This window comes from Molossus molossus, unplaced genomic scaffold (assembly GCF_014108415.1).
Source record: "Molossus molossus isolate mMolMol1 unplaced genomic scaffold, mMolMol1.p scaffold_m16_p_8, whole genome shotgun sequence".
Lineage (NCBI taxonomy): Eukaryota > Metazoa > Chordata > Mammalia > Chiroptera > Molossidae > Molossus > Molossus molossus.
Genome location: NW_023425402.1, coordinates 17402068 through 17424527, shown reverse-complemented (window position 1 = coordinate 17424527; position 22460 = coordinate 17402068). Strand labels below are relative to the sequence as shown.

Genomic DNA, 22460 nt, shown 5'->3' with positions numbered 1-22460 from the left:
GCTTCATTAAGTCCTCTTCCTGGTCCAAGGAGTCTTTTTTCAGGATATTAGAATATGTAAAACTTATAAGAAAAAAAAAATGCTGAAAATACACTCAAAAGATTGATGCCAAAATCTTATTACTTCGTTAGCCTTTTGCAGTAATTTAGTTTCAGAAGGACTTTTTGTCCACAACCGTCCCTTTCACTCTTAAATCTCCTGAGACAGGACTGGCTTATGGTTCCCCAGAGTTGGAGAAAAATTTCTTTCAGAAAAGAACAACTGTCCCGTCTTTGTTTGCAATTAGAAGCACAGGGAGCCTTCCAAGAACAAAGCTATTTGCTCTGAGGTCCCTCCCTCTCCAGCCTCCTGTCTCCTCCCTTGAACAAGGAAGTTACATCACAAACCACGGCTCCGAGTCGTCCAAGCTCCCAGGGCAGGTTGGAGCGCAACCTCGCTCACTCCGGTCTGAAGCTTGGCAGCCGCCCGGTGCTGGGGTACCAGAGCGGATTCTGCTCCTGGAATCTGATTTGGGGGACATGAAAAGTCCTCTTCAGAACGTCTCTCCCCAACAGCATGTGATTCTTTTCTTGCGAGTAAATTTTCGGGGCCTTGATGAGTCCAGGAGACCTTGGTTGAAAGAAAGGGCTGTTCTTTGGAAGTTACTGAGGGAAGGCTCCTGAGCACCCCACACCTCTGGCAGGCAAGTGTAGGAGCTGAGAATGGGGAACACTTGTTCAGCGTTGGAGAGACAGGCCATGCTGGTGAACCAGAAGGGCTGCCCCAGGCATCACCAGGGCACTAACAGCCCGAGGAGTGGAAGAAAGGCAGGGAACGCACACTTCCCCAGAGCATGTAGGGAAAATGCTATTTATGGTGCTTATGTAGTGCCGAGGGAAGTTACAGTCCTCAGTGAAACCCGTAAGATCTTTTCCGCAGCACCACCCAAGGACAGAGAAGTTGATGACCAGCAAGTGTCTTCAATCAGCAAAGACAGAGTCTTTCTGTTCTTATCTCAATATCTTGATTGACACCTTAACTTTTATGTGTTAGCATTTATTGAGCAATTACTTACCTGTAGGCAATGCACGATGCTGAGAATGCAAAATGAGAACATTAATGTTTACATTTAGCTATATGTTTTACATATACTTATCATTTATTATTATTATTATTATTATTATTATTATTATCATTCTCAGCCCCACTGTACGGGCCAGGAAATGAGGCACAGAGGTTTCCATGGTTGCAGGAGGTCACACTGCCTGCTGGTTCAGACCCAAGTAGCTGGGCTCTAAGCACTAAAGCCCATGCACTTGAAAGCTCCCCACTTCAGTGGCACAGGGAGAAGTCACAACCTGGTGTGACATCATCTGGACGCATGTTTCTGGGCTACCTGATAGCGCACTCCAAAAAGAAGACGGGATCCGTCATCCTTGTTTGTTCAGGAAGCATTTACTAGTGCTTATTACATGCAGCCCTTTCTTACGTAGTAATAATAAAAAGGCGAAGGAGACCAGTCCCCGCCCCGGAGGCCCTCACAGGCCGACGGCATTGGGGTAGAGGGAAGCGAGTGTGAGCAGAGGCGTGTACAGACAGCTGCCCGGGCAAAGAGGAGGCACTTTCTGTGCGGCCAGAAGCCCATGGCCTGACCGCCCAGACGGGTGAGCCTCTGCCGGGTGAAGTGGGAAGGGCCTTCTCCTTTGGTGCTCTTGAGGAGTCAGGCCCGCGAGGACCCCCTTTCCTGACTTCAGGGAAGCTTTGGTTATGCTTGTCCTCTGCTTGGGACACAGCTGTCTCGCCATCAGCAGGGGACAGTCCTGGCATTTTTTCATCCCACAAAGCACGCCAGAGGTAGTGTGCTTTGAATTTCACATATAAGTGAAATCACATGGTGTTTGGGGAAGGTAGTGAGGGAAGGCGATGCATTTTGTGGCCCTGGGAAGGTGGAGAGAGGAGAGGGATCCTGCCTGGGTCCTTCTATCCCTCAGTTCACTGGGGTAAAAGGAGGAGGGTCTGCCCCCGCCCTGCCCAGACCCTGAGGTGTGCACTCAGGCAGGCTGCATAGCTCGTCTGTGTTTCCCTGGTCCACACCCCCAGACTGAACAAAGGAGATGCTGAAATTTGCTTCTGTTCTTTTATGCCCACTAGACCTTTATTTCCACTGGGTCTTGTAAATGATCTGTTACAGCATTCATTGTGATTATTTAAAAGTCTCTTTCCCTGGGGGATTTTGAAGACAAAAATCACGCCTATTTTGAATAAGTGAGACAGGGAAAGACAAACACCATATGATTTCACTTATATGTAAAATTCAATAAACAAAATAAATGAACAGAACAAAAACAAATCCATAGCTACAGGGAACAAATTGATGGTTGGAGATGAGAGGAAGGTGGAGGAGACGGGAGAAACAGGTGAAGGGGTTAAGCAGGACACATTGGTCCTGGCCGGGTGTCTCAGTGGTTAGAGCGTCAGCCTGTGGACTGAAGGGTCTCGGGTTCTATTCCGGGTCAAGGGTGAGTGCCTTGATTGGGGTGCAATTCTTGGCCCTGGTTGGGGCTCGTGCAGGAAGCAACCAGTCAGTGTGTCTCTGTCACATTGATGCTTCTTTCTCTCTCTCACCTTACCCCGACCCTCCCTCCCTTCCACTCTCTCTAAAAATCAATGGAAAAAATATCCTTGGGTGAGGATTAGCCAAAAAAAGAAATACACATTGGCAGTTATGAAATAGTCACAGGGATGTTAAGTAGGGAACATAGTCAGTAATATTATAAGTACTGTGTATGGTGTCAGGATGGTACTAAACTTATTGGGGTGATCATTTCATGTTATAATAATGTCTAACACCTGAAACTAATATAATATTGTGTAGCAACTGTAATTGAAAAATAAAAAGTTGACAAATAAAATAAAACATTCTAAGCATGCAAAAAAAAAGTTTTTATCTCAAACATAGTGACTGACACATAGCACTCTTAAAATTGAGTAAATGAAAACGTAGATGCGTGAATGAATGAGTCAGCCAATGACTGAATCATTTGGAGGGTGAGGGCAGAGAGCACATGTGATAGGCGATGAAAAACTCGACAATCAGTCTTTGTTGTTCCACCTCAGCAGTTTCTAAACACTGTGGCTGGGATTGGCTGTGTCAGAATCCCCAGGGAGCTATGCAGACGGCCGGACCTGCCTTGGAAGGTTCTGAGTCAGTAGGTCTGGGGTGGGGCTCAGGACTCCGGACTCGTTCAAAGATCCCCCAAGAGCATTTTGTAGCTTGGGTGGGGTCAGGTTGAGAACTGTCGTATGCCGTGTCACCTGGCCTTAATTGTGTCCTGCTCCACGCTGCGGACCGAAGGCGACGGCGGAGGCACTGGCCTGGTAGGAGACGGGGAGGGCAGAGCACGCCAGGCCTGCCAGCAGCTGGCTCTCTGTACTTCTTCCTGAAGCTATTGGCCCGGAAGATGTGACAAAGACCAAATCACTGTGGGTAAGCGAACCTTCTTCAGGTCGTGCAGCATTATAAGAACTGCTGTTGATCTCCTTACGTACTGCACTTTGTCATCCTTTCTTCTCGTTTTCATCCCCAGTGATTTTCCAAGTGGGGTGAATGACCTTCCCCTCATTCGGTTATCGGCTGTTGGCTTCAGGGATGGAATTTCCTAAAGCCCTCTGCTCATGAGCCTGTAAACACTTTCTGTGGGTGATGTTATCTCGTGGGAAACCAAGTTGTGACAGCAGGACAGAGGGGCGGTGGGAGGTGGGCCCCGGACAGCCTGGCTTTAGTTCAGCTTCTTATGCTGTTTCCTGGGGAAACTCATAGCTGTTCCCCTGGATTCATGCACCGGACTCCGCAGGTTTTTAGAGTGTTGTTCCGAATATATATCAGGGCAAAAACAATGACAGAGTTTTGTCTCTTTGGAGAACAATTTCTAACTCTTCGTTAAGTTGTCTTCTCAATGCAAGAAGCTCCTGAACACCTTAGCATCGTTAAAATAATTGTTCTATGTACTAACTTAGAATAGTATAGCTTTTGAGTGAGCAGGAATTGAGGCTGCACAAAGTTGGTAAGCTGTGGTTACAGCAGGGACTGAGACACTGGATTCAAGTCCGCCTCCCGCGCTCGCTGGCTGGTGATTAGGACAAATTACTGAAACTCTTCTTGCCTCAACACCCTCATCAATAGAATGGGGATAATTAAACCTCCCTCACAGAATGTTCTGCTCATGACTGAGAAAGTGAGCAGCCAGAGACTGTGCAGAATGCTTGGGACATAAGAAGCCTTCAAATGTCAGCAGTATTATTCAATTAGTGAACAGACTAAAAGTGCCATTTTAGAATAAAGACATATTATAGGGCTAGGTATTCATATGAAAAGGTTATCTACAGTGTATTATCAAATTATAAATGTAAAGTGGAATATATAGTATGAAGTTTTATAAAGAAATTTTAAGCTCTCTATATGTATATATATATTTATATGTATATGTGTATTGTGTATATGTGCATGTATTCAAACACAGAAATACATATGGAAAAAAATCTGTTAGCAAGTGATTATCAGTGAAGAGACAACTCAATTTTTTATTTACCTTATCCTGACATGTTTAGATTTTTGAAATCATGTATTACATACATTAACATAATTTGAAATCATGTATGATCATAGAAAATCCAGGCCGGTGTGGCTCAGGTGACTGAGCGCTGTCCCATGGACTGAGAGGACCCAGTTCGATTCCAGGTCAGGGCACCTGCCTGGGTTGCGGGTTTGATCCCCAGTAGGGGGCGAGCAGGAGGAAGCCTATGGATGTTTCTCTCCCACATCAATGTTTCTATCTCTCTCTCTAAACAATCAATGAAAAACTATTTAAAAAATAATAATACTGACATAAGAAAAAATATAATCAGCCAAAATGATAAGTTAAAGAGTTGCACCGCACACATCTTTTCTGACCAGATATAGTCATCAAGTAAGGAAATGCGGTCATTCTACAAGCAGCCCAAGCAGCTCAGAGTTCCAGCTGGAGTTTTCCCAGCAACCTGTCTGGATTTTTATGACCAGTGTGATGAGCGCTGACCTTGCTCCTGCCCTGACTCCTCTGAACCCTTCCTCTCTGAATTCCTGCCACCCCGAGAACTTATACCACATCACTGAAGAATTCTTAAATGTCCCCGCAGTGTGCTGTCTTCCTGAATTAGATGTGCTTGTCTTATCTCGGAAACCCCATTGTAAGCTCTTCTACAGCTTGGCTTGTGTCAAATTCCTCAGCATTTTCACAGTTGTTGACCTAGCGGAGGGTGTGTAGTATTTGCTCAATAAATACCCACGGGCCGAATGGCTGCAGAGCTGGTATCAGCCGGGACATGCCATGCTGGGATGCAGTGAGCCAGTGACAGCGCAACCTGGAGATTTCTGTGGCTTCATCCACAGAGGTTTATATCCTGCTCACTCATGAAAGGCCCTGTGATTGGCGGGGGCTCCTGTCTATTCAGTGACAGCGATCCAGGCTCCCTCCATCTTGAGAACCTCTTGTGGCTTCTGAGTTTGCTGTATCAGGACAAGGAAGGGATGGAGAAGACATACTGACTCTTAGTGTCCCAAACCACTTCCATTCAAATTTCCATTGGTCAGAAATCAGCCCCATGGCCCCACCCAGCCATAGGAAGGCCAGGAAATGTAGGGAAGCACACAGATACCCAGGAGCAGGAATTGTGTGTGCCACCCACTGGTTTATGTCTTCCTGCAGAATAACTATGCCAACTCGTTAGCACCCCATTGGTATCAGTGGGACCAACACTCACATGGATCATTAAACTCAGTTTATGTTAGTAACTGCATGTGTTAGAAACTACTAGGATTCAGGATTTATTCATTCAACATGCATTTCTCAGTACCTACGGTATGCCAAGTGCTATTCTAGGTCCTGGGAATACAGCAGGAAAAAAATAAAAATAAAAATTCCTTGCACTCACAGGACTGACTTTCTAGTAGAGGAAAATAAACAATGAACAAATAGTGTCTACAGCATGCATATTGGTGACAAGTATAATGAAGAAAAATAAAGCCCGGGGGTGGGGGTAGGGCATGCGCTAGTATTGAGAAGGGGGTTGGATTATAATTTTAAATTGACCAGGGAGAGCCTCACTGAGAAGATAACAGGGATGCAGACCCTGGGGTGAGAGAGCCAGTCATTTGGACATGAGAACAAAGAGCCTTCCTGGAAGGGGGACACACGCGAAGACCCAGGTCTGGGCAGGGAGCGCCTGACATATTCGCTGAGGGGCAAGGAAGCTGGTGTGGTTGCAGTGAGTTTGCAAGAGGGACTGGGGTAGGACAGACTGTAGAACCTGCCAGGTGACTTTAGGTCTGTGGCTTTCGCTCTGTGTGATCTAAAGCCATTGGGGGGTTCTGAGCAGAGGAGTGAGGTGCTCAGTCTGGCTGCTGTGTTGGGACAAGGGCAAAGCAGGGAGGCCAGTCGGAGGTTATTGCCAAAGTTCACGTGAGAGATGGTGACGGCTTGGACCATTCCCATCATCCCCGAAAGTTGACGGGAGAAATTTTAGAGGGGAAAAGTGGTGTACAAGAGAGTTTTGCTAATAAGATGTTAGCGTGGGCCCAACTGTGGTATTATTCATTATTACCACGAGTCTGATATTCTAGCTGTTAAATTACAAACACTTATTCGTGGATTCTACATACATTTTCTCAACACCAGCAGCACTAGGTGCTCTGCTAAGCACTGGAGACAGTGAGGAGACCTGACCTCTGCCTTTGGGAATCTTTCAGTGTGGCTGGATTACAGAGATCACAAAAAATGCACTGAAAACAACCACAGCTGTAACAGTATAATCATGATGGAACTATTAGCCCGAACTTACTGAATGCTTCCTGTGTGCTAGACAAGCCTATGGCTATTAATATGATCATGATATATGATTATTCTAATCATTATATGTTGATGCTCACTGTTATAATCAAACTAATTCACTACAGAGTCAGAGAACCAGTGACTAAACACCTAATGTAATAGCCCAAATGTGTTGTGTGTGTGCCCTACAAACCGATTGCCAAGGACTTTGCCACCCTAGGACCGATCAAAGACCCAGCCCAGAAAATGCATGTGCCATTTTTCCCAAATGTCTTCTTTGTTTCTGATATATACAATTATGTTACTAGTATCTAATAATACTGATTTGTCAGTCTATCTGAATCCTCTTTATTGCATGTTGTTGTTTTTTTTCTTTTGATAATCTGCCTTGAAGAAGGTTAAGCTTGAAATCACTGCTCAGCTTCCAAGATGTTGCTGCCCAAGTTGCATGTGCTCTTCTGCTTCTGCAGCTGCCTCATGCTGGCTCATCCTTTTGACTGCCAAGGCCTCAATCCTGATGTCCATGTCAAACCACCAGGTAAGGGGGACATTCACTCAAGGCTTCAGCAACTGACCTGTTGCCAGACTCAACGTGGCCTCAGAGAGGTTGTCCTCTAAGCAGTTTTATCACAAAGATGCTCATGGAGGCCCTCTGTTCTCCTGGGGCAGGAGAGAGGGCCTCCCTTTCTTCTCATTCCAAGCACCTCTCTTCTTCAGCTAGGATGACTGTAGGACAGAGCCAGACAAACGGAAGCTCAGCTGCAGTCCCCATGAGAACCTTCCCACTCCGACATAGTGACCCCGCTCCCCGGGAGCTCCCTCAGAAGCAACTCATAACCTGCTTCCACACAGGGGGAGAAGAGGCAGGTGTTATGCTCAACCAGTGTGGTCCTGATAATAGTGGTATGAGAAGATAGCAATTAAGGGTGCAGGGATCCAGAAGGAAACACTTCTTTCTACCTAACAACAGGGAGAAATAGAGAGAAGTAGGTGCTAAGCAGCCCAGATAATAGACTGTATCACTTGCTCTTTCTTACCTTGTGGTGGGAGGGAAGGAGAGGAGTGAAGGATGTAGACAAGCCCAGGAGGGGTGACCGGAATGGGACAGCCCTTTCTGGACAGATACTCCTACCATCACTAAGAAGGACCTTTACTGCAAAGAGATTGCTCCTGGAGCTGGCTGCATTCCTGCTGATCCCAGAGGGCTGTGATGCATTAACTTCTTCATTCAGCCTCTTCAGCTTAGCAGTGTGGGTGGCTTCTGAATGGTGTCATATGTGCACCTGAATAGATATGGTCCCTCTGGATCGAGTTATTCAAGATTGATGGGTGACTCATCGCTGTAACATTTACAAAGGGCATTTCATAACCCTGCACCTTATAGACACATTTCACCCGACTTCACAGTTGGGTCAATGACTGCATCAGTAGGAGAGGGATTCCATCTTATATCTACATTTTCATATGAAATGGCACAATATCTTCCAGGTCCATTCATTCAACAACACATCCATGATACACTGGACACTAAGCCAAAGAGTTTGTAGTCAAGCGCAAGGAGCTTACAGCCTAATTAAATATTTTCCCATCACCTTTTCCATGGATTGAAAACAAGTAACATCTTACATGATGAGCAAACTATCAGTCATGCACTTTTTATTGGCGCAGGGTGGGAATTTCAAGACACGTGTTACGTCCCGATGTTGGAGAACCATGGAAAGCTGGCGTTGGACGGGCAGAAGCTCGAGACATTGCTCTCTTCACCTCTGTAGTCCCAGCACTGAGCCCAATGCCCCACCCATTCTGAATGCTCAAAAATTAATGCACAAATATTTAAAAAATGATTACCAATAGAGTATTACATAAAAAAGATTAAAATAAAAGGTGATTATTTATATTCTTTGTGCTAAACAAATACATAAAAAATACAGTTATGGAGGTAAAACGTTTGTAAGTATGGGCTAGAGATATCCTGGTTACTAATGGAGGACATGAGGCCATATAAAAGAACACAATGTCCCTCACGTGTTCATTGTCCCTCTCCAAACTGAGGAACGAATACCAGGAGGACCTGACAAATGAATTCCACCAGAAATATGTAACAAGATTAATGACATACCAAGGGTTCCAATGCTTTTATGAAAATAAAGTTGAAGAAAAATAGAAAGTGATAAAAATTCTGAACCACAAAATGTCATTTAGAGAGTGGCCGTCAATCTGATGATTGTCTTCTCTGCCTGTTTCTTCACGCTGAGTTCTGAGAGATGGTTAGAGAACAGGAAGTCCAGGCCAGGACTGGACCAGCTGCAGGCTGGTGAGCCTCTCTGCAGCTCCCCTCACCACCCCCCCAGCAATGGCTAGCCACAGCGCCCTGTAGACCTACACCCCAACCTGGGCCAGCTCAGTTTCCTAAGCCCTTCTCAGGGGTCAGCTGTCCTAGAACAGGCAGGCCTAGAACGTCACCTTGACCTGTGGCTCCTGAATGCCGAGCGAGGGTGTTTTCAGGCAGAGCAGGTTTCAGAGAACCAAAGCACTCCTAGGTTACTGGAAAAGGTTCCCAGGGCACACGTGGAATTAAGATCTCACAAGGGAACCTTCTGCAACCCGGACCGCCCCCCCCAAGGCTCTAGAATTGAACTCTCAATTTCAAAGGTAGTTCCTCCAAGGTAGTTAATGGTGGGCTCCTCGTGGCTCCTCACCGTGTGAGCCGGAGCTCTTCCCCTCGACCCATGGCAGTCCCGCCATGGCTGCCTGTGGGCGGGGGCACGGCCGGCCACAAGGCACATGTGGCCCACCCTACTGCTCTCTGGACTTGACGGCTCCCTGTCACACCATACAGCATGGCTTAGAAGACAGTCCTAAATGGGAGAGAAAGAGCCTTTTGTAATTCTAAATCGACCCTAAGATGGTAGCCTTCCAGGTACAGTTATGTGTTCCTTAAAAATCTCTTAGGAAATGCCTTGCTTTGTAATCTGCCCGAGGGGAAAATGGCATGGTTGAGCTTAGATCAGCAGAACTCCTCTAAGGGATTGACTTTGGGTAACCAGGGAGGGGACAGATGATATCAGTTGTCTGCCTATTTTGTGACGTGTCCTGTGCTACACACTTGACTTCTGCATCACAGCGTCCTTACAACTGTTCTGTAGGCTAATCGAGTGCTTTTATCTCCAGGATGAGAGAGGGGGGAAATTGCCTAGTCCAGAACATCATAGCTTGTACGAGGTACAGTGGAATCCAAGATAGGATCACCTGGCTCCTGGGGGCCATTCATCTCTCTCCCTGTCTTCCTTGGGACTACCTGCTACCGTGTGACTGTGAATTGCTGATCCAAGGAGGCCTGGTACCTTAGCCCAGTGCTTCTTCAACTTTGATAGGTATACTTTTTCTGGTTCCATAGAAATAGGGTGAGGCCTGTGATCCTGCATTTCCAAGCTCCCAGGCAACGCCAATGATGCTGGTCCACGGGCCAACTTTGGGGAGCAAGGCCTTATGTATTAAAGGCTCATCTCCAGCAAGTGCTTTACACATCAGCACCAGTGTGGGGGATATACATGGGCTTCTTCTCATGACTCCAAACCTTTCTGGGTGATTCTATATGATACCAAGGCAGGTGCCCCTCCTAACATAGTTCTAGGTCTTAGCGGCAGAGGCAGACTATGAGGGGAAGCATGAAAGGTGTCTGTCCAGCAGAGTAATCAACTCGCAGTCCAACAGAAGGAACGGAGTGGGCAAGCTGAATCTAGAAAAGTAAAAGTCTGGTTATACTGATATTTGGTCTCACCATCTTGAAATTGAATATGGACTCGATTGGGCTTTAGAAAGGAGAACGGAGGAAATGAAACTGCAAGCGTGTTGAAGGGTTTTGACTCCAGAGATAAAGTTGAAGAGTGGGTGGGTAAGAGAATGAATACCACAAAGCATTTGATAGAAACCACAGACCAGTGTCAGTGAAAAGCTTACTTCAGCTCATTTCCACAAATACTTATTCAGCGCTGACTGTGTAGATCTGAGGGTACAGAAACATGGATACAGCTCTTAAGAAATGGGAGACGGAGTGTGAAAAAGCACAATTTTCATATAACGTGATAGGAAGAATGATCAAAATATATGTGGGGAATTGGTTCAGTAAAGTGATTGTCTTGGGGATCAGGGAAGGCTTCCGTGAAGATCTGACCTCTGATCAGATGTTAACGGTTGAATGGAATTTTGCTACTAGGATTGTAAACACAGGGAGCAACATTTCCAAAGGGGCAGAGGCAGTAGACAGCCCAGTGTGTAGTTCAGGGGTCCTGGAGCACATGGAAGGGGGAGCAAAAGGGGAAAGGAGAAGAGTATGAGGCAGAACTCCGGATCATTGAGGGTCTTTCTTACAGTGCCCAGGAATTGGGGGTTTAACCTGTGTGCCTATGAACACGTTTTAACCCCAGAACACTGGGAGGACAGGCCGTATTTGTACCTCAAGTAGCAATGGAAGTAGTTGAGGAAGGTATGTGTAGATTTAAATACCACCTACAAACTGCCTTCCAAAGAGATTTCAGCACCTTCCCCCTTCAAGGAGAACCATGCGGTGACAGGAAGACACTGAGGGATTTTACAGAGAATTGCTTGGTAAGCTTTGTGGTTTAAATCACTCCAGGAGGTGAGTGGACTATGCATGTAAAAAGGCCAAGTTCCAAGGTGACTAGAACATTTAGGAGAGATGGCAACTGTCTGGTCAAGAGACAGTGAAGGTGTGAATGAGACAGTTGAGCCAGAGGGTCAGGGGTACATTGGAGAGAGACCTTCAAGCTAAAAACAAAGGTTAGACATTGAGACTTGGTTGGATATAGGGAGCTGGCGAGAAAGAAGTAGGAGAGTAAGTTGATCCCCAGGTTTCTGGTTGGAGGATGAGGAGGCAGGAATTAAGAGATGGCCATTGAGTTTCATTTTGGACCATTGGCTTGGGTGTTGCTCTGGGAAGGACATCAGGTGGGGATAGGCCAAAGGGAGTTATAAGCACAAATCAGAAATGTGATAAAGCTCATGTTTAGGGAAAATGGACTTGGGAAGTAGTCTTTAATATGCTGTGGATTGGAGCAGAAGGTAAGGACAAGGCTCCAGTCTTAGGATGTGATAGTCCTGAATGTCTTGGAGAAGGGCTGTGTCTATTCACCTCTGTCCCCTTGCACAGGTCTCTGCATACAGCAGGCCCTCAATCATTACTTGTGTATTTTGCCAGTTAGTAAAGAAACGAAGGAGGCTAGACACTTTGGGCAAGAACTTGATTCCCTTGGAATTTCTTTGCATAATAAAGTCTGGGTTGTAATGGATGGCAAATGAGATAACATTCACCTGTTTTTCAGCACGGGTGAATAAAACACGCGCTCTGATGGCTGCTTTGGCCTTTGGCCAAACTAAAATCCCCAAAGGAAATGGACCGTATCCTGTCGGCTGTACTGACCTGATGTCTAAATATACTAATAAGGTGATGCTTTAATCCCACTTCTCCTTGTACTGAAATGTTCACTGTTGCTATGGCTTCCCTAGAGGTTATGAAACTTCACCTTGCCCTCACCTGGGAATGATTCCTTTGGTCATGTGTACTGTTTCACTGGAAGCCTTCTGCTAGTTAAGTCATTCCCGAATTCATTGCTGCCATCTGATTAGCCTAACTGTAAATTCTGTTTTTCCCTTCCGTGATGGCTGAGACCAGGCTCACTTCCTTTTTACTCAGAAAGCGTGTTGTTGTTGTCTATTTCTCTTCTATTTCTGTGGTATTGATCACCGCAGCAGCTTAAAATGTTCTCTGGACCTCTGCACGCGGAGCAGGGGTATTTGGATCCCCACTAAGTAGCTGCTGGAATCTGAGAATCGACTTGACTCAAAGGGCATCTGTTTCTTCCCTCTGCAGAGCACCTTCTTACGTCTGTATTATCCATCCCAAGATGATCGTGCTGACACCGTTTGGATCCCTAACAAAGAATATTTTTTTGGTCTTAGCAAATTTCTTGGAACACACTGGCTTATGGGCAACATTTTGAGCTTTCTCTTTGGTAAGATTTCTGCTGATCCTGCTTTGCATGCTGTAGAATATAAGAAAGTCTTGAAAACGGCCACAGTTTCAGGCAGTTAAGGACCAAAGTAGATTTTCACCAGTCGAAACTTCTACTAAGATGACAAAGGAAATATATTTCCTAAAAGACCAAAGGACAGGTAACTATCAGTGAGTCAAGGGTTCTCAAAATAATGGGTTGGGTGGAGGGAAGGAAGGTATCAGAACTTCAGACTGGCTCTTACATCTCTCCGTGGCTGGTCTTTAGCTTTTCTTAGTGACTGTGGGGGAGCAGCAATGTGGCAAGAGCCACAGCTGGGCTGATATGACTATTATCCCCTGTGCTCTGTGCTAACGTGCTTTCTAAAGTTGGGCAAAAAGAGAAAGGGAGTAGAAGCACCATAATTCTCCAAATCCAAAACATAGGAGTGAAAGTGAATTTCCTACTTATCATACACGAGGAGGCTCTGCTCCCATTCCCATCACGCACCCCCAAGGGGCCAGCCTCTCCCTAAGACAATCTGGTGTGCCTTCATCCCTTGCCTGGTCTCCATTTCACGGATATAGACTTTTCCTCCCTTATCTGTTTGACCAGACACTACTGTTGGTTTGGTGTTAACTGCATCTTCAGATCCCCCCCCCCCCTCAAAACTACCTACAGCTTTTGGTGTTTATTTTAAACATCTCCTTGGAGTTTTCTTAAAAACTATGCATCTTTATGGTGCTTGAATAACTTATCACTTCCATAGCAACCATCCCATTCGATCTTCATGATAACATCTCCATTTTATACTGAGAAAATGAAACGCGAATAATGAATGAAAATGATGACAGTAACAGTTGAGAAGTGAAGACTATGTTTTCCATTGTTGTGCCCCTTACAGTGTGACTGCACAGTGCTTTACATATGTTACCGACTTAAATGTGATTCTCAGAGACACCTGATGAGACAGATGTCATTTCCTTCCTTTTACAGAAAATGAACTTGAAGCTTAGACCGTTCTCTTAATTTGCCCAAGGTCAATAGCTAGCGAGTGGCAAAGCTGTGTCCAAAGCCACATCTGAGTATGAAGTTAATGGTCTCTCCACCTTTCTCTTGAGTATGACCCGGTAGGAATGAGAGGAGTCTGCTATTAGAAAGTTCTGGATTTCAGTGTGATGTCCCTGAGTTTCAGTTTGTTTTCAGAACATTCCCTTTCAAGTTTGACCAAAACCTTAGATTGGTACTAAGGAACAGCCTTCCTGAACACGCCTGTATGTAGGACCATGTCTCACCCTAAGCTCAGAGCTCCAAGGAGAACTGGTAATTAATAATCCTGTGGTCTTAGAAAAAAAACACATGGCTCAGGTCCTTGGTTGGTGGGTATCCAGTAGGAGAATTTGTAATGCATTTACTATTGATGCATAAAAATCTAAATTCCATCGGTCAGGATTTTATACTAAGGAAATGTAAATCAAATTAACCAGCAACATTCAAGTTAAATCCCTATTTATAACCTTCCATTGCTGTCTAGGTTCAATGACAACCCCTGCAAGCTGGGATTCCCCTCTGAGGACTGGTGAAAAATATCCACTGATTGTTTTTTCTCATGGTCTTGGAGCATTCAGGTAAAGTCTGGGAGGTGGAACAATCTGTTAAGGGATCAACAACAGAATGTATTTTTTCCCCAATAACGGAATGGCAGATTAAAAAAAAAAAGTTTTATTATTTAAAAAATTTTTTTTTCTTCTTTTTATTCTTTATTGACTTTAGAGAGAGAGGAAGGGAGAGGGAGAGAGAGATAGAAACATCGATGAGAGAGAACATTGACTGGCTGCCTCCTGCATACCCCCGCTGGGGATTGGGCCCACAACCTGGGCATGTGCCCTAAGAATTGAACTGGCGACCTCTTGGTGCATGGGTCGATGCTCAAACACTGAGCCACACGGCCGGGCAGGAATAGCAGATTTTAAAGTGTCCTGCCAGCCCCTGTCCTGGAGGAGTGCGGGCCCTCAGGAGTTGGCTGTGACCTGTTGATCCGTCTTAGCCCTGTATCTTCCTCCTTCCAGCTCCTGCAGACCTTTGGCTGTTGTCCTTCTGTATCATATTTACACTTTCAAAACCACCCATTGTGTTAGTTCAGGGCCTCTGCGAAATAGACACCAAATTGGATCAGCTGTGAAAGACGTTTAGTGAGAGAATTGCCTGTGAAGGGCAGAGAGGGAGGGTCAGGGGAAGACGGGGGGGCCTTCAGACCGTAACGCAGGGTGGACACCTGGGAAGGAGATGACAAACAGACAATGATTGGTTATGAAGAGTCTCAGACTGCAGAATAGCTCTAAGAAAGATTTGGCCAGGCCAATGGAGGGGGTGCTGGACCCAAAGTTGTTCATCAAAAGATCCAGAGGGGTCGGAGCTGGGTGGGGTCTTCAGTCAACTATAGACTCTATAGCATGATATCAGAGTGACATATTTTCATGATCACCACACTTTCCACGTTCTTCTTACATCTCGTCTGCCTCCCCTTCCTCCACGTCAGAGGATTATACAACTTTCAGAAAATAAAAGGTGGTTTTTAGCTAGAAAATATCGGGTAGCATTTGCACTAAGAAATTATTTCCCGTTCTATCATTGGGGTCTAGTTGGTTATTTGATTTCCGCCAAGCCAGTGGCTGGCAAGTTAGAATCTAGGGCCAAATCCAGCCCGCAGCCTCTTTCTGTAAATAAAGTAATATTGGAACCTGGTCACGCTCATTCATTTTGCACATTGTCCGTGGCCACTTTTGTGTGATGGCAGCGGAGTTGAGTGGTTGTGACCATGATGTATGGTCCACAGAACAGGACACATGTACTCTCTGGCCTTTTGCAGAAAAGATTTGCTGATCCCCGTACTAGATTGTTATCCCGTGCTGAGTAAGTCCTGCCTCTGCGGGGGCAGATGACATCATTCCTCCCACCTCCCTTTCATTCCTCATGGACATTTTCTACTGCGTGCATGCTACGAGGAGAGTGTGCGGAATGAGGACCCGGAAGCAGTTACAAAGGCAGGGGCTTTGCATGTGACTGTAAACATCTCACCCTGTCCAATCACTTAAACAACAGCTGACATGTTCAATAATGACCCTGTTTTAGACATGATTACAAGCACTGAAAATGCATGAACTTAATCCTTACAACAATCCCCCGGGTGCCATACTGTTATAACAATCACCTTTCCACAGATACAAGGAAACCAAGCCCAGCCGGTGTGGCTCAGTGGTTGAGCGTCGACCCATGAATCAATAGGTCACCGGTTGGATTCCCGGTCAGGGCACATTCCCAGGTTGTGGGCCAAATCCCCAGTGGGGGGCATGCAGGAGGTCGCCAATTGATGTTCTCTCTCATCGATGTTTCTATCTCTCTCTCCCTCTCTCTTCCTCTCTTTCTAAAATCAATAAAGAAAAAAAAAAAAAGACTCAGAACTCTCAAAGGCAATGTTTATAGTCCTCACACCAGGGTTTCTCAACCTTGGCACTACGGATGTTTTAGACAGGGTGATTTCTCGTTATGGAGGGTAGACAGTCCTCTGCATTGTAGGATGTTTAGCACCCTCTCCCAACTCATGATAACGAAATGACAACAGATATTGTCGAAATTGTCCCCCTTGGTGACCGTGACTCTCTGCTTTACTCCCGGGCACTACTACAGAGTGCAATGGCCTCCATGTGCCCGGGTTAGTTAGCAAACCCCACCTCGTGATCATGACTGGTCGTTGAATGCTTCCCTCTTTTTGTTTTGAAGGACAATTTATTCTGCAATTGGCAATGACCTGGCATCTTATGGGTTTATAGTTGCTACTGTGGAACACAGGTATGTCGCCTGGTGTGGAGCGGGGCTCTAACTTTCCTAAAGGTTTATAGGGAATGTTGGATGGCCAACTATGATTACATAATAAGAAAAACAAAAGGAGACTGAGTTTTGCCAAGAATTACACAAGCAGCTAACACGTCTAGAGGGCTTGTTGTTGCCGCAGCCACACTCCGTCATTTAATCTTCGTAACAACCCTGTGAGGGTTACTGCCATCACTGGTTTGAGCAGGAGGGAAATGAAGCCACAAAGGGTAACCTGCTGAATGCCACACCGCTAGTGAGTGACATGGGCTGGATTTGATTCCGGGAGGGAGTTTTCAACGTGGCCTCCAGGAATTGTGAAGATAGACTGGGCCGTTTTCCCACAACATGTCTTTTTTTAGAAGTCCCTCAAGGGCCTCTTTGATTTAAGAAAGAAAAAAAAAGTAGCGTGGAGGGAGAAAGGGAAGTCAGGAAGGTCAGGGTGCAGCTGAGTCAGGAGTGGGTATGAGGAACATGGCTGAGAGGGGGAAGTGGAAGTAATTCTGTTTGCCTTGTAGAGATAGATCTGCCTCTGCGACCTACTATTTCGATGACCAGTCTGCGGCAGAAGCAGGGAACAAGACTTGGCTGTATCTCAGGACCCTGCAGCCAGGGGAGAAGGAGTCGGAGAAGACCATACGGAACACACAGGTACCCCTCGGTCAGCAGGGGTGGCTGCGGACTGAACCGCACAGGCAACAGGGTGGCATTTGCCAATTCAGTTTTACACACGGCAAGCGGTGCTTCCTGCCCTCCTACTTCCCATCCCCCAAAGATCTGGGGGAAGACCCTAATGTACAGAATTCTTTTGTCTTGGAACTTCTCATTTTAACATCTCCAGGAAACTTCATCGTCCTGTGAGCAAGACTGTTCTTCCGAGAGTGGGTATAGAATAGTGTTAAGAGTTCAGGCCTTGCCCAGCCGGTGTGGCTCAGTGGTTGAGCGTCAACCCATGAACCAATAGGTCACTGGTTGGATTCCCGGTCAGGGCACATGCCCACTGGGCTCGATCCCCAGTGGGGGGCATGCAGGAGGCGGCCAATCGATGTTCTCTCTCATCAATGTTTCTGTCTCTCTCTCCCTTCCTCTCTCTTTAATATCAATAAAGAAAAAAATTTAAAAAAAGAAAAGAGTGTCGGACTTAGGATCTTACCGCCTATGCTTGAATCCTGGTGCTGTCACTTAGCACCGGGGTGATCTTGGACAAGTTAACGTAATGGCTCTGTTGTGCTCCCATGTTTTCTCTGTTCCCAAAATAGTAAGAACAGAATCTTTCCCAGGGAGCTGTGGGGAAGATGAAATGAAGTCAAGCACACTGGTTTCTGCCCGGGCAGCTTCCTGTGGGTGCTTTATTTGTGACTGTATTTAACCCACCCAAGTTCACTGAGGTAGGCGGCAGTACACACTGAATGGAAGCTCCACACGTTAAGTGAGTCATCTGAGGTCACACTGTGGGTGAGCGACAGAGCCGACACGTGGATCTCGGGAGGTCGGTGGCTGCGTCATCATGCTTGGTTGTTTTCTAGCAGCTGGCTGCCTAGACACGCCCAGTTTCTAAGCAACTGGCCATGGGTCGCACATGCAAGCTCTACACAAACTTTAAAGTAAGTATTACCGCTTTTCACCTTGTCATTCCCTTCTTCTGATCATCACGGCAGGTGCGGCAAAGGGCCAAGGAGTGTTCCCAAGCTCTCGATGTGATTCTCTCTGGAAGACCGGTGAAGAACGTCTTAGATTTAAAGTTTGATATGCAACAGCTGAAGGTGAGTTTGAAAAAAAAAAAGCCATCTCCAGCCCGGCTGGTGTGGCTCAGTGGTTGAGCATTGACCCATGCACCAAGAGGTTGCCGGTTCGATTCCCGGTCAGAGCACATGCCCAGGTTGTGGGCCTGATCCCCAGTGCGGGGCATGCAGGAGGCGGCCAATCGATGTTCTCTCTCATTGATCTTTCCATCTCTCCCTTTCTCTCTCTTTAAAATCAATAAAGAAAATTTATTTAAAAAAATAAAAAAGCTGTCTCTCTTGTCCTACATGTACTTCTTAGTTCTTTATTGTTCTCTATGGTCTGCTTTTCTGTCGCAATACAAAGTATAGGAATAGACACAACTAAAAGTACTTGAGTGTAAGCACACGATGTCTGTTGTCCAGAGTGAAGCGTCTGTTCCTCAGCCAGCTACTCTCTCTCCTGTCTCCATGTCTTCATACACGTTGTCCCCTTGGCCTGGCTCACTCCCCCACCCTGACTAAGTGCTCTTAATCTTCAACTCAAGGCAGCTATACCTCCTCCACGAGAAGCTTTCTTGGACCCACTGCCCACCCTGGACTGGGTTAGCTGTCTATCATATGGACTCCTTGGTCCCACTCCATTGTATTTGCTTCATGTCCCTGTATCTCTTTCTTCCCCAATCGACTGTGAGCTCACGGAAAATGAACTACAATGCCCGGTACAGAGCAGGTGCTCAATAAATACGCATGGAATGAACAAACTAACACATGAACTGGGGGGAGGGAGAAGTTAGCATTGATGACATTTAAAGCGTGGGAACTGGGAAGACCATTAAGTTCACTTCCGAACTTTTACGAATGCTTAACATATATATGTGTGTAGGTATTTGTATATACACATATATGTGTGTGTACTGTATATGTATATATTTGTATATGTGTGTGCATTTCTTTGATAAGAAATCAAAGTTTGTAATCATGCCCATAAATTGAATACTAACGTATGATTCACAAAATCTTTGACTCTAGTCTTCTAACCACCTGAGAGATAGCTATGAACTCACACCATACTTTTTCACATAGGACTCCATCGACAGAAACAGAATAGCAGTGATGGGACATTCTTTTGGGGGAGCCACAGTTATTCAGGCTCTTCACGATGACCGGAGATTCAGGTGAGAGGATGAGGCGAAGGGATGGAACAGTCATTTATTGGAAATGAGGGCGTGATGACGTGGGTGACATACAACTTCCTCAGATTCTTAGTGAGAAAGGCAGCCTTCGAGGCTCAGTCTATTCGTTTGCCTCCATTAAGTACTCTATTGAGTTTCCTGGGCAGAAGCCATCGAATTTCACTGCTGTTAACTGCCCCCCCCCTTATATATTTTCCCTCATCATTCTTATTATTTGTTTATCCATTTGAGGGCTTAACATTTTCACTTGCAAATGGGCCTTTATATACACATTTCATCTGTGACATAAAGATTGTGATACTAATGTTAACATCTTATAGTCTAGACTCCCCCAGTAGGCACGGTATATTTAATTACTTTTTTCCTCTTTAATTTGGAGCAGGGTCTGGAATTATATAGTTACTTGGGCGGGGGCCAGGACCACACTTCAGTCTTCTAATGTGAGGACATCTTTTCTTTCTTGTACTGCTTCATCCCAGATGGATAAGGTCAGGTAGAGCCCATTGTATAGAGAGGGGAGTATCGTTTGTAAAACTTAATTTTATGTTTCTTAAAATCCGCTTCAATATAAGGAGATACTCTTCTTTAGTCCATTTAGCACAGAAAACAGTGTCCAGAAGGTCAAGAAACATAGGTTAAATTGACTTTTAAAAAGTTAGTAATATTTTCAAGTGAAATGCCCCCTATATTTTTTCTTCAACACCTAGACACTCTTCCAGGTATTGCACCTTGAAATATAAAACAATGGGTCCAACTGCTACTCTAAAATAAGATCTAATAAATAGACAATAGAGTATCCAGAAGTATGTACTTATTACAATTTTTCAGTCACCCACAATTTAGAAATGCAAATTACTCCTTTTCAAATTTTTGAAAATAATATACATATGAGTAAAAATTTTAAAGACTACATATCATTCTAAAGGTCGCAATTCCTAAATGCCTTCTAAAGAAATGATTATATCATTCCACATCTGTGATCTTATACAGCTAATTATGTCCTCTTGTCACACGAAATATAATACCAGTGAGATAACCCATAACCGACCATTAATCCCATATGTGGGCCAGTGTGTCACCAGCTTTTTTTTTTTTATCATCTCAACAAACACCTGCAGGTGCGGCATTGCCCTGGATGCATGGATGATGCCCCTGGAGGAGGAAGTATTGTCCAAGTTTTCTCAGCCCCTCTTTTTCATCAACTCTGAACGGTTCCAATATCATGATAATATCGTAAAAATGGAAAAATGCTTCTTACCTGGCAAAGAAAGGAAAATGATTACAATCAGGTAACAGCAACTGACTTATTTCACCATCTGAAACAGAAACTTGCAACTTGGACACACAGCCACAGGCATGGGTCTTTAAAGGATTGTTACATTTGTTGTTTAGACATTCCATAAGGGAAAATGTTCGACAAATCTCAAGTTCTAGGTGCATTGAGACTCAATCTTTTAAAAATGCAAATGTTTGAGTAGTGTTACTGCATGTAGCTTATATACTGATAATTAAAATGTGTGCTGGACTCATGCCATTTCCATGTAAACCCAGGAGCAGGCTTACACATTGTGGGGCCTGCGGTAGAGGGTAATGTCCCATTATCAGGGTAGGGTAGGAACTCTTTAGAAAAAAAGTCAGATCATCTGTTGAGACCGGCAATGTATTTACCTATTTGGAAGGAATACAAATTTATAAATTCCCCCAAAACTATAATGGGTTTCTCCTTGAGCATTGGCAATAATGGTTATATCATTGAAAAGGAAACCCCATTAGGGTCTGGAACCCACAGTAGGATGTTACAAAGCAGGACAATGCTCATCCCCTTCCTACCTGGAACCGGTCTGTTTCCAGGGAGAAAAGAAGCGGCAGGAAGGAAATATATAGTGCAGGTGATAAACACTTCGGAATCAGAGGATGGAGGGGTCTTTTCTAACTGAGGTGGTCAGAAAAGGCTGCTTGGAAGAGATGGGAGTAGAACTGAAACTTGAGGGATGGAGAGAGGTTTTTTTTTTCCTCTTTTTTTTATCTTTATTGTTGAATGTATTACAGATGTTCCTCATTTTACCCCCATTAACCCCCTCCTCCCCACTCCCACCCCCCTCCCGCCTTTTTCCACACTGTTGCCTGTGTCCACTGGTTATGCATATAAGTTCTTTGGTTTATTTCTTCTTACCTCCCAACCTCCTTCCCTTTGAGGTTTGTCAGTCTAGCAATGAATTTGTACTTCTTAGTCCCTTCACCTTTTTCACCCATTCCCCCAACCCCCCTCCCATCTGGCAACCAACAAAATGTTCTCTGTATCTATGAGAATGTTCCTGTTCTACCTGTTCATTTTGTTTGTAGATTCAATTGTCAATAGATATGTATTCACTGCCATTTTATTTGTTCATATATTTTACCTTTTTCTTCAAAAAGACCCTTCATCATTTCATATAATAATGATTTGGTGGTGATGAACTCCTTTAACTTTTTCTTGTCTGGGAAACTCATTATATGGCCATCGATTCTAAATGACAGCTTTGCAGGATAGAGTATTCTTGGTTGTAGGTTCTTGCTTTTCATCACTCTGAATATTTCTTGCCATCCCTTCTGGCCTGCAAAGTTTCTTTTGAGAAATCAGCTGACAGTCTTATGGGAACTCCCTTGTAGGCAACTAATTGCTTTTCTCTTGCTGCTTTTAAGATTCTCTCTTTGTCTTGAACCTTTTGCATTTTGATGATGATGTGTCTTGGTGTGGACCTCTTGGGGTTCATCTTGTTTGGGACTCTGTGTGCTTCCTGGACTTGTATGTCTGTTTCCTTCACCAAGTTAGGAAAG

General features: G+C 45.0%; 1 protein-coding gene across 4 annotated transcripts in view; it reads left to right on the top strand.

The window, feature by feature from the left end:
- The window catches only part of PLA2G7 (phospholipase A2 group VII), a 48797-nt gene that overhangs the window by 18223 nt on the left and 8114 nt on the right, over positions 1–22460 (top strand). For 3 of the 4 annotated variants that reach the window (XM_036248866.1, XM_036248865.1, XM_036248863.1), the window contains exons 2-10: positions 7240–7383; positions 12188–12309; positions 12736–12877; positions 14391–14484; positions 16637–16705; positions 17245–17377; positions 18385–18489; positions 19534–19625; positions 20762–20932. In XM_036248866.1, the coding sequence (XP_036104759.1) occupies positions 7275–7383; positions 12188–12309; positions 12736–12877; positions 14391–14484; positions 16637–16705; positions 17245–17377; positions 18385–18489; positions 19534–19625; positions 20762–20932 (1037 nt within the window). In that variant the 5' untranslated portion in view covers positions 7240–7274. Of the gene's footprint in view, positions 1–3207; positions 3467–7239; positions 7384–12187; positions 12310–12735; positions 12878–14390; positions 14485–16636; positions 16706–17244; positions 17378–18384; positions 18490–19533; positions 19626–20761; positions 20933–22460 lie in introns of those variants that run through there. The other variant, XM_036248864.1, reaches the window with a different exon arrangement.